At 36.6% G+C, this 14179-nt stretch overlaps 1 protein-coding gene and 1 long non-coding RNA gene across 5 annotated transcripts in view; one reads left to right on the top strand and one right to left on the bottom strand.

The window, feature by feature from the left end:
- Window positions 1-14179, top strand: part of LOC148125514 (uncharacterized) — a 130367-nt gene that overhangs the window by 88869 nt on the left and 27319 nt on the right. The window contains exon 4 of one of the 2 annotated variants that reach the window (XR_015743742.1): window positions 13351-13480. The exons of the other annotated variant lie outside the window; for it this stretch is intronic. This is a non-coding gene — a long non-coding RNA (uncharacterized LOC148125514). Of the gene's footprint in view, window positions 1-13350; window positions 13481-14179 lie in introns of those variants that run through there. 2 annotated transcript variants of the gene reach the window in all.
- Window positions 917-14179, bottom strand: part of CAV1 (caveolin 1) — a 46823-nt gene continuing 33560 nt past the window's right edge. For 2 of the 3 annotated variants that reach the window (XM_026713083.2, XM_026713084.2), the window contains exon 3: window positions 917-4655. In XM_026713083.2, the coding sequence (XP_026568868.1) occupies window positions 4314-4655 (342 nt within the window). In that variant the 3' untranslated portion in view covers window positions 917-4313. The remainder of the gene's footprint in view (window positions 4656-14179) is intronic. The other variant, XR_015743741.1, reaches the window with a different exon arrangement.

The following is a 14179-nucleotide window of genomic DNA, read 5'->3' as shown; positions in this document are numbered from 1 at the left end:
TAACCTCACTCTACAATTTCATGTGTATGGTAAACAGGAGAGAAGAGAACATTGAGCCCTAAGACACCCCATAGATCAAGGATGTCAAACTGGCGGCCCACAGGCTGGATGCGTCACATGCAGGCCACACCCACCCAAGCTCTGCGAAGGGAAAAAAAGTCACAGTACATCATGTGACAGCAATGTGACATGGCAAGTTTGACACCTGTACCATAGATGAAGGACTGCGGACTTGACATCATCTTTTCTGTCAATGCCAACTTCAACTAGCCATAGAGGAATGAGAATCACTGTAAGATAATGACCCGTATCCCAAACCAACTATTCCAGAAAGATATCATGATTGATAGTATTGAAAGCTGCTGAAGGATCAAGGAACACAAAAATGTATGCACTGCTTCTATTCTGCCACAGCTTTTAACAAGTGCAACCAATACTGTCTCTGTATTGTACTCCAGTCTGAAAACCAACTGAACGGGTCCAGGTAGTTCACTTCCTTCAAGTGCTCTGTGGAACAAGAGTATTACAGAAGTCAAGCAGAATTTTTTTTTTTTTGAATAAGGCAATCATTATCCAAGAAGGAGGATTTCACATTCTCTAAATTTCAAATGTGCTTCCCAAAAATTGGAAAATTGAATCACTGTCCTTAAGTCATGATGTGGATTGGTTGGTTTTAGCAGATAATTAAGGCTTATTGAGTAAACCATAGCTAAATAGACCATAGCTTAGAGTAATATGTGAACCTGGCCATTCTACATCGAAGTGTGAACCCAATCAATCTGCATAATTATTCAGACTTTGACAAACTACCATATGGAAGCTGCAGCGAACAGACTATAGTTTCTCGAACTATCTAAAATCTTGTACTAATAACTAGAACTTATTTTTAAAGAGAAGAATGATTCAGAGACCAGTGTTTGTATTAAAACAGCTTTTATTGTGCAGATTGTAACCATGGCTATTTTGAACATGCAGAATTTAAAAAATGGCAGTTACATCTTATAAGCATATGTGAATATCTTGGATCAATAATGTCATTTGCTTTGAGATTCACTTTCTGAATATACCATTCTAGGCAATATATTTCAAAGTGTTTTTTTTAATTATATAAAACTAAAATATGTTTACATTCTCACAAAAAGTGTGCTGTTGCTGTATTACAACTTATATAGATATATATATATATCTAAATAATATATCTTATTTATGTACATTATAAAAATTATGCCAGACCAGTGTATGTTTTAAATGCAAAAGGAAAACATATAAAGTTATTTATATTTCAAAAATTGGTGTTCAAAACACACACAAAAAAGCACTTTTATAAAATGTCTACTTCTAGTGTTTAGAGTTACAGTACTGAAAGCTGATTGAAATTTTATAGGGATTTGCTCCTGCGTAAAACTGATATTTGTGGGTAATATTCTATAGGGCTTGTAGCAATTGCGCTTATATACTGCACCATAGTGTTTTACAGCATTCTCTGTGCAGTTTATAATGCCAGCATATCAGCCCAACAATCTGGGTCCTCATTTTACTGACCTCAGAAAGATGGAAGGCTGAGTCAACCTTGAGCCCTATCAGGAATGAACTCCAGGCTGTGCGCAGAGTTTGCTTGCAATACTGATATTTTAATCACTTCACTAACAGGGCTCGTCTACTAATTTCTTGGCCAACAGAATTATTGCAATGTTACATTTATTGAGCAAACTGTATATAACTACATTCTCATTACTTCATATTATTTCAAGCTCATCTCAATGGTCTGGACTACATGTTCAACCTGTCATGAAATGAATACATTTTATATTAACCATTTTTGAGCAAAACACATGAATAAACACTACTTCCATATTCCATACCAGCATTCCATAGTTTAATGTCCTCAACTCCTGGACTTCAGTTTCCATAATTCCTAACCAGCATTCTAGGGGATGGAATTTACGGGAAGTAGAGTTCAAAACATGTGGAGTGTACTACTTTGAGAAAGATTGCTCCACTCCCCACAAAGTTTAGTTGGGATATAAATATATTATTAGCATAGGATAGTAATAAAAGAAAAAACAATTCTACACCTGTATCTACTGCAACAATTGCCTACTGTCAATAAAATGCTCATCCTTTATTCCAAATAATAAGCTGCTATGATCCTGCATCAATGCACGTGGACATGAAAGATAAATCTATCAACTAATTATTTAATGTGTTAGAAATGTAATTTAATGAAGGACAACAAGGTTGTTCTTAGTAAAACCTGTATTAGCAAAAAGCAAGGCATTTACAGATCATCCGAGCAATTTTGGTATGTTAGTTTCATTTACCCTTCAGGACTGGTCCTGTCACGTAGCAGAATGAGGTGTTGAGGAGAGACGAGTGGATTTTTAATTTTATTATACAGGGGCAACTTTCGGTTGGTGTAGGAGAAGAGAGGTGCCATTTGAGCTCCAGTTCAGATAAGCAACATGTTTGGGATCAGCACTTGCCTCCCTCAGTTGACGGAGACCAATCTCTTAATGAATATGCTTAGGCTTGCATTGAAAAAATTGACAGATTGAAGCAATCAGACAATTAAAAAAAAAAACTAGCTAGGGCATTATTAATAATTATGCTTAGGACTGTACCTGGAACCTATTCTAGATTCAAGCAAGCCATCTTTGTAACTAGTTTCTAACAAAAGCTGAACACACTTTGAAATTCCTCAGTTTTATATTTAAGAAAGCTCATCCTGTTTAATAGGAAAGCAGCGCATTCATGCAAAAACTAACCTCTCACTTCATTGTCACTGGGGTGACAGTAAAGATTCTGCAACACGATATTAAATAACGCTATAAATGCTTTATTTCTGTATCTTTTGTACAGTTTTATGCACCTGGAAGGCTCCTTGAATTATGTATAGCTCAGTTGAGAAGCGGGGGAGGGAAAGGTGAACCGTAACATAGTGCTGCCCAAACCACTTGTATGGTTGATTAGGGAAAAGTTAGCAATGTGTAAACAGGACTAGCAGACTTGGGAATTTGCTTGGATTTAATGAATTTGTTTTAAAGGTTCTTCAAACTGTCTCTCATAGAAAACAGCCAAATCACTCTTAAAATCCAATTTATAGTTGGCCTGATTCAACACAATTTGTACATACCTTGCTATCTACTTTTAAGATAACAATTAGACCCTTTGTAGTAAGTTTTGTTTAAATTAGCTAGAACATCTGTTCTTAAGAATGATGCTAAAAAAAATTAAACACAAGTGTCCTTGTTATTTTAATCTAGGGATAATTTAACTTTCAATATGTGCACGCCATAAGGATTTTCTTGATGGAAGCATTTTTGGAAAATAAATCCAACCATATTCCTACCTCGACTTTTGGTTTATATATGGAAAGTTTTAGAAGTCTTTCTTCAAAGATACAATTGTGTTGTATTTCTAAAGAGCTACCTGTTCAGATCCTGCCATTTCTAGTTAAGAAGATTTCAAGGAAAAGGGTCCACTCTTTGCATGAAGCTTTGCATGCAAGCGTCACCAGGGTTTCATAAATTATTTGGTTAAAGCAAAGCATTAAGGCCACCCTTTACATTTTCTCTTAGTGACATATATTATATATTTATAATCCAAATACTCTCTCATGGGGACCACAAGACAGAAGGAGTACTAGTAGCTTTTTGTCAACATGCCCAGTTATTTGAATTGAAAGCTTTGTCTTTTTAAAGACACTTGATCTCCTTTTCTCAGCACATATGTTACAGTAGTCATTTCTTTAAATCTCTGTGTGGCAATTAGATATGGTCACTACAGTAAAGCGCTACAGTCATCTGACAATACATCTATAAAAGGAACATTCTGTTGACGTCTGCCAGCTTGTTGCCATGTGCAGTAGCTATTATACCTCTTTTACTCACAGTAAAATGAAGAGCAGCGTGAAAGTGCTGGAAAGCGTATTTGCAGTTCTGCATTATAATCAATGTGAGTTTAATTTGCAACAAATGAATGGAAGGGTTAAGCAAAACAGAACATTCGTCAAAGGTCAGCAAAACAACAAGCAGGTAAAATGGACGAGCAGCTATTTAATTTGTGTTTGTTTAATGCAAATTGACTTTCCTCCTGAAAAAAAAAAGTAAATAGCATAAATCCAGGAAGGATTAAGTAGCAAAAAAAGTTAAAAAGGAATTATTTGCTGCATTCAAGTTGGTTGGTTTTGTTTTTTTTTGAGTGATGCTGTTAAGTGCCGGTCACTTTATTAATTTATGGAAGCCTTGAGACTGGCATCAATCTATGAAGGAAGGGGGAGGAAAAACTCATTCTTCAGCTCCTTGCAATGTCATTTATGCTTCCTTTCGTACTGTTACTCTGATAAAGCTCAGCATTTTGCCAACAGCCTCATAGAATGGGTCACAGAAGGTATGGACAAAGATAGAATACACTCGGCCAATGCACTGGATTTCAATTAGGTAGCTTCTGATACAAGGCACCACAGCCCAGATGTGGAAGAATGACAAAATGGCAAAATAAATGCCCCAGATAAGAGCCATGGGGATGCCAAAGATTGCAGACAATAAGCGATAAAACCAGTATTTTGTCACAGTGAAGGTGGTGAAACTGGCCTTCCAGATCCCATCGAAACTGTGGGTTCCTGCAGGTTCGGCAATCACATCTTCAAAGTCAATCTACGCACAAAAGATGACATAAGTTAGAATGAAACTCATAACAGATGTTCCAACACATGCACTTTTAAGTCACAATCAGCAGTATCCACAAGTGGAGGCCCAAAGAGTCAAGATGGCAGCTCCCAGCATGAGGTTGAAGTCCCGTTCCTTTTTTGATGAATGTTGCATAATACTGACATATTTCATCTCTGCTGAGGATGCCCCTGGCCACAAGCTAAATAAATGGACAAACATTTCAATGCTACATATGAAAAAGAAAGCCACGTTCCATATTCCCTTTCGAATCATCTGCCTTCCGCACCAGAATTTTTACCTGCACCCTAAAAGCTCATTACATTTACATCTGCAGCACGCAGAGCAAAATAGGAATCATGAGTTATTCACATTTTTTACAACTGAAATGCTAAAAGGATGGAACTGTAGTAGAAAGATCAAACCAGTAAGTCCAATCATGCTTTTCAGCAACATTTCTATGCACTACACCAGCAAAGAATAAGAGGAGGAATAGAGTGCCACACAGCTTAGATTTCTGCATTGCCAACTCTAGGGGGAAAAAACAGATCTTCCACTGACACATTATCCAGCTCAAGTGAGCATGTGCCTTCTGCATATTTTGGAGCTTTAAAAATGGTTCTGAAGAGGAAGACTTGCTGGATTTATAAAGGCATCCTGAATCTCAATATCGGGAGAAGTCAAGAACATGCTTAAGAGTACAATTCTGTGAGCTCAGCAGGCCAACCCCCCAAAATTAGGTAGTCCTCAGTGTACAACAGTAACAAAGCTGGCCAATTACACTCATAGGTCGTGACAGCCATAAAATTGGGTCATCATATAACTGACCCAATTTTACAATATTTTTTTTTCAACAGGTGTAAGTAAAGCAAAGGCAGGTAATCGTCAACTTACAACAGTTCATTTAATGAACATTCAGAGTTACAACGGCGCTGAAAAAAATGACTTATGACCGTTCTTCAGATGCTTGGCAACTGCTTCATATTTATTATGGTTTCAGTGTCCTGGGATCATGTGATCAGCTTTTGAAACCTTCTGACAAGCCAAATCAATGGGAAAGCCAGATTCGCTTAACAACCGTATTATTTACTTAACAAATTCAATGATTCACTTAACAACCGTGGCAAGAAAAATTGTAAAATGGGTCAAACTCACTTAACAAATGTTTCACTTAGCAACATAAGTTTTGGGCTCAATTGTGGTCTTAATTCAAGCGCTATCTGAACTTAATTATAAAGTGAATTGTTCGCTATGGAGTGTTTTTCCTGAAAACTGGAAATAAATGCTGGTTTTGGGCAAAAACATTGCAAACTGTGGTCATGTGACTGCAGGATGCTGCCAAACACTATAAAAGCAGGCTGATTGCGAAGTCCCCAACATGTGGTCATCTGACCATGGTGGTGGTGGTGGTGGTGGCCATCAGAACCTCTGCCAAGCCAGTAAAGAAGGCAGAGGAGCATTCTTTTACTAATTCTTAAAAGAGAACCTGGTTAAGGTACAATTCTGAAGAGATTCCCCAAGAATTCCTTTGACGAATTTTCTTGATATGAGAAGCCATAGATGCTTTCTGAATTCAGATAATTCTTGTCCTGAATCTGTTTTGTATGGATACTGTGAATATCTAAGAAAAAGTAAGACTTCTTTATGGAGCTGCTGGCAGGTCCAAAGAAAGTGTCCATCACACACATACCAAGTGAAGACGAAGTAATGAACAAAATCTTGATATGCGCTGAAATGGACAAGCTAACTTTAGAAAAGAAAAATAAAGACGAGTCGGCATATTACACAATTTAGGATAGATTCTATCACTGGTGGGAGCAGAAACGAAGGTCTTCAGTTGGGAACGGAATTGCTGAGAGAGTAAATGAATGTATGAGACGAAAAGAGGACCAATGATGTTGGAAATATAATTTATGAGCGAACAAATGTATATATTTGAATAACTGTATATAGGAAACTATATGTTTATCTGATACTGACCAAGAGTTATGTCAAACCAACTTAACTATGTTCAATGTTTTTAATTGTTTTGTTCAATAAAATATTTTTTCAAAAAGTGTCCATCCCAATTCTGAAGCGCTTTACTACTTCAGATCTGAATAGTGTACAACTTCAGCGAAGCAACTCAAGACTTTCCTTGCCACGGAGTATACCCGTGCCTCTAATGATACATTGGAAACAGGTGGATCCCTGACTTGTTCTACTCACTTGTTATACATACAGCCGTACAGAGGCCGCCTTTTAATTTCTTAGACTGACAACCACCCATCTTACACCACCTCTTTCTTATCTGCATTCAGTTTCAATTTATGGACCCTAATCAAGTCGAGGCATCTGTCAAGAAGCTACAGGTGGAAAGAAGAGAACAGAAGAACTAAGGTCCATCAGTGTGCGAATAACTTTGAATTCCAAATTTCTAGATGACCCTTTTAGAAACTCTGTTACTATTTTAGCATTATTTGTGGAAGTACTGTCATGCATAAAAATAATCTGAATATCTAGGGTGATTCATACTTTTATTATGGAAGTATTAATTTATTCCTATATGCAAGGCTGGATCTTGATTTTAAAGGCTAACATGTCATTTGACTATTAAGAAGAAATACCTGGGTTTTTTTAAAAACATTTTGGGAGTTTGAATGTTGGTATCCCACGAAGGGGGAAAATGTTATCCAAGGAAGTACGTATTTATTCAAATGAAATGCCAAAATATCCCAGGAGGTTTGTCATAACATTTCCAAATAGAAAATTAACAGAAACAACTTGAGACAAAAGAGCCTCTCTATGTATCACATGACCATGTCTTTGATATAATCCACAGCACAGGATATTTATTGCAGCTAAAATAACCAAATAATAGAGGTATGTCAAGTCCACAGGAAAAACATAACACGGAATCCTGAATTTAATGAGCCATACACTAAATATGTGCATAATAGACCTTTTGGGAAACTCTTCAGTCAAAGTTTCTCATATTCCTGGGAAGGAGCTACAGATCGCTTGGGAACCTATTGCAATTAAATAAGACAATAGAGTGGTAGCCGTTTGAGAACACGACAATTTTCATAACCTGTTTATTCTCGATTAAGCATCTGGAATTCACCAGATTGTAGTCCCAAACCCTTCCAGTTTGGAAACCAGTGGCAATGGTAGAGGGAGGGGATGGTTTCACACACAAGCCCGCTGCTTGTGTTTCGTGCTGCGTTCATCCGTCGCTTGTGTGGCCTGGTTCTCAATGGGCTGCGGACTGATACAAGGCTGTGGACAGCGGGTTGAGGTCCCCTGTCTTATATATTGCTTCATAGCAGATATAGTCTTCCACAATATGTTCAACAGTAAAACTGACTCAGAAAAAGAGCAAAATTGAGGCTATCAGGTATACTAGCACTAGAATCACATGGCATTTTCTCAAATTTTATGTGTCCACTGATGATAGTTTAATTTTCTTCAGGAAGCTAGGGAGATTCAAGATGGATCCTGACATGCATTATTATAGTACTGATAGTTCTTTTTATGGTACCCTATTTCTCCAACAATACGGCCTCCCCCAATAGGAAGTCCCAGCATGTTTTATAGGCATGAAATGAAATTAAACCCCTCCCCCCAAATTAAGGCCTATATTAAAACATGCGAAATGGGGGGAATGGTGGGTGGGGGTTGCCGTTAGGAAGTACTTTTGTTGCACACCCGGATATGGTGCTGCCTGCGTTGACCCCGATACGAAGTGCCCCACCAACGCTGAGGTCAACATCCAAGCTGTCGCCGCCCACCCGCCTGAAGATGCAAGGGGGGGAATTAAGTCACCCCTGAAAAGACAGCCTAGCCATTTTTTCGGGGCTCAAAAAAAAAATAAGACCCCGGCCTTATTATATGAGAAACATGGTACTCAAATAAGCTTGAATTAAATCTGTCAATTGATGAAGGTGTGTTAAACTATAGGTTTATAGGTTAAGTTTTTTTCTCAATAATTAGAAAGTAGGAGCTGAAAAGTAGCTTCATATATGGAGATTGTTCAGTTTTACACTAGACAACTTTTCTCATCAGGCCCAGCAGTATCATGTCACAAACAGAATGTCTTGTTCTGCACATCACAGAGAATGTCTATACCTATAGATAATGCTTGTCAGGCTACCAACTGTGAATGTTGAAGATTTTCTCTAGCAAATGTTTTCAGGAAGCCTGTTTGGAATTATTGCATTTCATAAAGAATTATCCTAAATGACCTAAATGAACTGGAAGGAAGCAATAGTTCTGGAATTATTTACTGCATCTGCTTTATTACTTTTCTTTTAAAAAAACCAATCCACTTATTACCTGCTACTTAGATATTTCTACCATCTATTTTATAAAAACCTGCTGTGCTGCATAATAGAAAGCATGCTATTATAATAGGTAATTTTTTTCCTCAGAGTAATATTTTTATAGAAGGAAGATTAATCAATAGCAAATTATAGTATTATATCAATTTGTAACATTATTTTATAACATTTTATATATTATATTATATTATATTATATTATATTATATTATATTATATTATATTATATTATATTATATTATATTATATTATATTATGCGAAGAAAAGAGAAGAGAGAACTGGGTAAAATCTCAAAACACAAAAATCTGCAAAGAGAAGCAGAACAATTGTGGCCAAAAAAGCAAATATAGTACCAATAGTAATAGGTTTCTTGGGTGCAATCCCAAAACCAGTTGAACACCATTGGCATTGACAAAATCACTACCAGTCAATTGCAAAAGGCAGCTTTACTTGGAATAGCTTACATTCTGTGACACTACCTCTAACATCATCAAGCAACATCTGCCTATCCAAGATCTTTAGTAAGGACTTGATTAAGGGATAAAAATGCCAAAACCAGTCTAAACGTCTGGCTGACTCTGAAATCAACCATAATAATACAAAATTATTTGACATTATTATTATCATTATCATCATCATCATTATTATTATTAATTTGCATTTCTTATTTCTTTACAAATTAGAATTAGGTAAAAAAAATTTTTTTCTAGTTTTCAGAAACTCATTTGGAAAGACAAGTGTTACTGAAAGAGAAATACTGTAACTATTCTACATCTCCAAAAAACGCTAGAGTAAAACTCTCTTTGCTCATATCCTGTAAAATAATTTTCACTCAAGACAGACATAATCTTAGACTTAAGTACATTAATGAGTTACTTGCTGTAATTCAATGTTTTATGATCTATGTGAATTCAGTGATAATCCCTATAATCTTTACTATACTTTTTCACAAATAAGTGGATATAGGACCGCAATATTAAAATGGGAAACATTAAAACCAGTAAAACTAGTAAGATGGGAATGTAAGCAGAACAGAACAGAACAAAACAAGGTAACATAGTTGGAAGGGACCTGAAACGTCTGGTTGTAAATTACGAGAAGCATCAACATGTTATACAATTACTGATAAAGAATAAAAGGTGGCTTGATCCGTATAACTGAATTTGTTTTATTTATAATAATTAAGATAATACTTTTTTTGTATTCCATAACCCTTTAGTACTGGCCCTATTCTTTTAAAGGTCTTATAATTAGTTTGCTAATGACTTTTGTAATATTTCCTATAGGAAGGCTGGGTATTATGTTTCTATGGAATCCGTGATTCTGAGTAATGGCTGAGGACACAAATACCATTTGGCATTTCATAGGACAAAAGTGAAGAACATCCCTACTGCCATAATAAAGTTTAGTTAATTGGGAAACACAGTGTTGCTCGTATAAAGATATGGGCAGAGAAGACATATTCAGATGCAGAGTGCCAATATCTTCTGGCTGGGGTTGGCCCATATTACCTCAGCATTGCCTTCATCAGTCATACATTAGTTATTTGTGACATCTTGGTGATACCTTTATAGTCTCTCTTTCTATATATATTGTTCACTGGAATGTTTGGGATTCTTGCCACATTTAGCTGGGGACCAGGTGATCACTGCATTTGCTTTGTATGCTAACGAAAAAAAAAATGCTCAAGATTTCCAGCAACATTTCTTAAAGATGGGCAATCTTACAACACTCTTGACATTTCTGAAAATTTTGAACTTTTGGTAACGTTTTTTTAAATTGTAAAACTAATGTAAGGGACAGGTTTGATCAGTTGACAAGAGGCTTATTCTTTTTCTACTGAACATCCAGATAAAAATGTATGCCAGGAGAGGATTTCCTCTGGCAATCTGCTAGTGATGAAAAGTTGATACTTTAAGATGAATCATAAAGGAGAATGAATACTTTGATGTAGTACCCAAGTTTATAAAACATTTTGATTAATTTAAAAGATACGTCTTGAACCACAATCTGGATGGATTACTTTTTTCAGTAAAAACAGTCTTTTCTTGATAGGTGTGACATTTCTTAGGTCCAAGTAGACTAGCAAACTGCTGAATTTGGTCAAAAAGATTTTTTTTAGGCTTGCATTATGAAAAACATTTGTGTAGGGAAACTCAAGACTTCTTTAGTTAAAAAAGACTTCACAAAGAAATTTACAATTTAAGTCTTTTGATGTAGTGATCACTATATATTATATGAGATATATTGGGTACATATCTTTGAGATATAATGTGTATGCATTTTTTATGGATAATATCTATGTGGTTGCTAACAGTCAGCACCAACAGGATAGCATAATCAATCGATAATGTTGTGGTAGAGGGAAGTGGCCTATCCTTTCTTCTATTTAATAGAATAATATATTGCATTTCTTTTTGTATGTGTCTGCTTTCCTTTTGAGTTATATCTATGCATGTATGTATGTATGTATGTATGTATGTATGTATATATATTGGGCCAACCCCCCAACCAATCAGAACACAGCCAAGCCCCACCCAATCAAGTCCCACCCCACTAGCAGTTAAAAGGAAGAAGCAGCTGCAATCTCACATCACTCTGAGAAGCACAGAGCCGGAGTCAGAAGCCTGAAGATGATGAATGAGACTTCATCGAAGCGTTGCCTAGATACAATCTTACGCGGAGAAAACCGAACAACCAAAGATCCACATACAAATACCAGGAACCTCAGAAAACATATATATATATATATATATATATAAATACATATATATATGTATTTTCCCATGTCATTATATTCAACTTATATTCAACTTACCAGATTTGCCAATATTAATTAATTAATTAATTAGACACCCTGGTCAAACTCATAAATGGGCAGATAATACATATAATACATATATAAATTATATGCAACCTGTATAAATTACACAACTATATAAATTATCAAGGCAAGTTGTGAAGTGAACTTGACATTTAAAATGCTAAAGATATTATAGTAAACTACAGGAAGTAAAGAAAATACATTTTGAGTAGAGACAATAAAGTTTTGTAAAAACCATTTGTTTGGGGACAAAAGATTTTAAATTGCAACAGCTTCTCTTTTTCAGTTGCAACCGACATCCTGATCTCAGTGCTTCTTTGTTTCCTACTATTCAATTTGGGCATGTTATTTTTACAAGGTCTTTTGTTCATTTTTGCTATAAAAATACTAAAAGCTAGTGTTCTATTCGGGACATGATTTACCTTTTTAAAAAAAGAGATGCAGTGAATTCTGGTATTTTAATGAGGACAGTTTCAAACATAAGCATTCTTGCGCGAAAATTGAAGTTTAGATTCTCAGCCAAGAACTGTGTGTAGAAAACAAGGATTTTATATAAAAACATTTTTCTACTTAAATATATACTATACTGGTGGCAGTGCATATCACCAAAGTAGATGGTTAGAAGAATATCTGTGGCTAGGCACAATTTTGTCACAAAGATCATCACCTCTCCTTGAAGAAAATCAATTAACAAGGCATTTTGATTGGCAGTATACCATTCTAGCGATCACACTGCAGTGCACACTGTTAAATAAATGAGATTATTATCCCTCATGGAATATCACATGATGGACAGTTTATTTGTGAGCATGCAGCTTATCACCAGCATTTGTAGACTGTCAACTCAGCAAAGATTCCTGCATTCAAAAACTGAGAGTAAAAACCATAAAAACATACAACAAGAAATAATTTGCAGCAGGTAGTATCCATTTGGGGGCCATCGCCTAGTTAATTTAGGTAGGCCGCAAGTTACAGGCCATTGGGGCTGTAATTTCTGTCATTAAGTGAGGTGGTCATGAACTGTAACCTCATTCATGGCAATTCCTGTATTCCTGGTTACCTTCATTCTCTGAATCCTATAGTTGTTAGGGAGGCAACTTCCTGCTGGCTTCCCACAACCAAAGTCCCAGATCTACAAGCAAGTACATGGCTGCTATGGATGGGAAACAGAATCAGGGAATGGGCAGGGGGTGTACAAAGGAGGGTCAAGGAAAGTGTATTCCTCATTATCTGATTACTCCCAAGGCAACATCTCTTGAGATCATTCCAAACATGCCATTTATAACCAACAGAGAAGGTTCCAAATGGCAATCACATGACCATGAGGTGCTTGGCAACCTATAAGAACAAACGGGTTGCCGAGTACCCTGATCATGTGACTGGGGGGCGGGGCAGTGCTCCAGTGACTAGAACTCTAGAGCGCCAGTCTTAGCCACCATTCTTCCCTGTGGGGCAGGGAGCAGTTATAGAAAATTCCCAAACTATTAGAAGGTGATCTGACCATGACTAATGATAATATCATCCAACTCTAAAACATCAGGTCCATGGTTGCCATGGTAGCCATGAATTCCTGAGCCACCACTGCCTCTAGAGAAGACAAACTGGAATTCCACCACCAACCAGCCACACACCACGAAGCATTCCAAGAAGGGAAGACGATTTACAGCAGGTAGGCTGATACAATAGCTGCTAACCCACCTGATCTCATCCTTCATCTAACTTCACAGAGTCTCACATCTACTTCTTTGAAGAGCAATGCCTCTGAAAACTAAGAATATAGTCATAGCCCACCCTTTCTGGGAATGCTTGGTGACCCATTCAAAACAAAGATGGCTCATTCCCTAAAGTGAAATCCTCCTTCTGTTCGACTAGGTCTTGATGATGTGCATCAAGTCAGCCCTCTTATCCATGGTTAAGAGCTGGATGAAGGAGAATTTATTGTAGGCTATCTTGGCATTCAGTAGCAGCAGCCAAAATATCCAATGACTAGGTAATGGGGAAGACCCCAGAGGCTAGGATGTGAAATCTGTTGTGGGAAACAAAAATATAGGCTATCTGTCAAATTCAAGAAGGCCTTTGGATGATAGCGGGCCCCAGAATAAAGAGACATGAACCAAAGTTTTAGATAGAATGATTTCAAAATGTACCAGGACTATTCGTAATCCTGCTGAACTGTTGCTAATTGTGAAACATGATTTTGCAAAGTTTGCAGCTTTATAAATATATTTGGATATAGAAGGACAAAACCACGAGAAATAAGGAACTGAAAGAAGCTGGGGGAGAGAGGTTTGAGATGTACACAGGTATATGTGGAGACTGTCAGTAAGAAAGAACAAGGAAGTAAGTTGTGAAATGAATGCAGAAAAGTA

Source organism: Pseudonaja textilis, chromosome 5, assembly GCF_049901715.1.
Source record: "Pseudonaja textilis isolate UNSWEBS1 chromosome 5, rPseTex1.2, whole genome shotgun sequence".
Classification (NCBI taxonomy): Eukaryota; Metazoa; Chordata; class Lepidosauria; order Squamata; family Elapidae; genus Pseudonaja; species Pseudonaja textilis.
The sequence above is the reverse complement of the archived record's forward strand: the minus strand, read 5'-3'. Positions and strand labels throughout refer to the sequence as shown.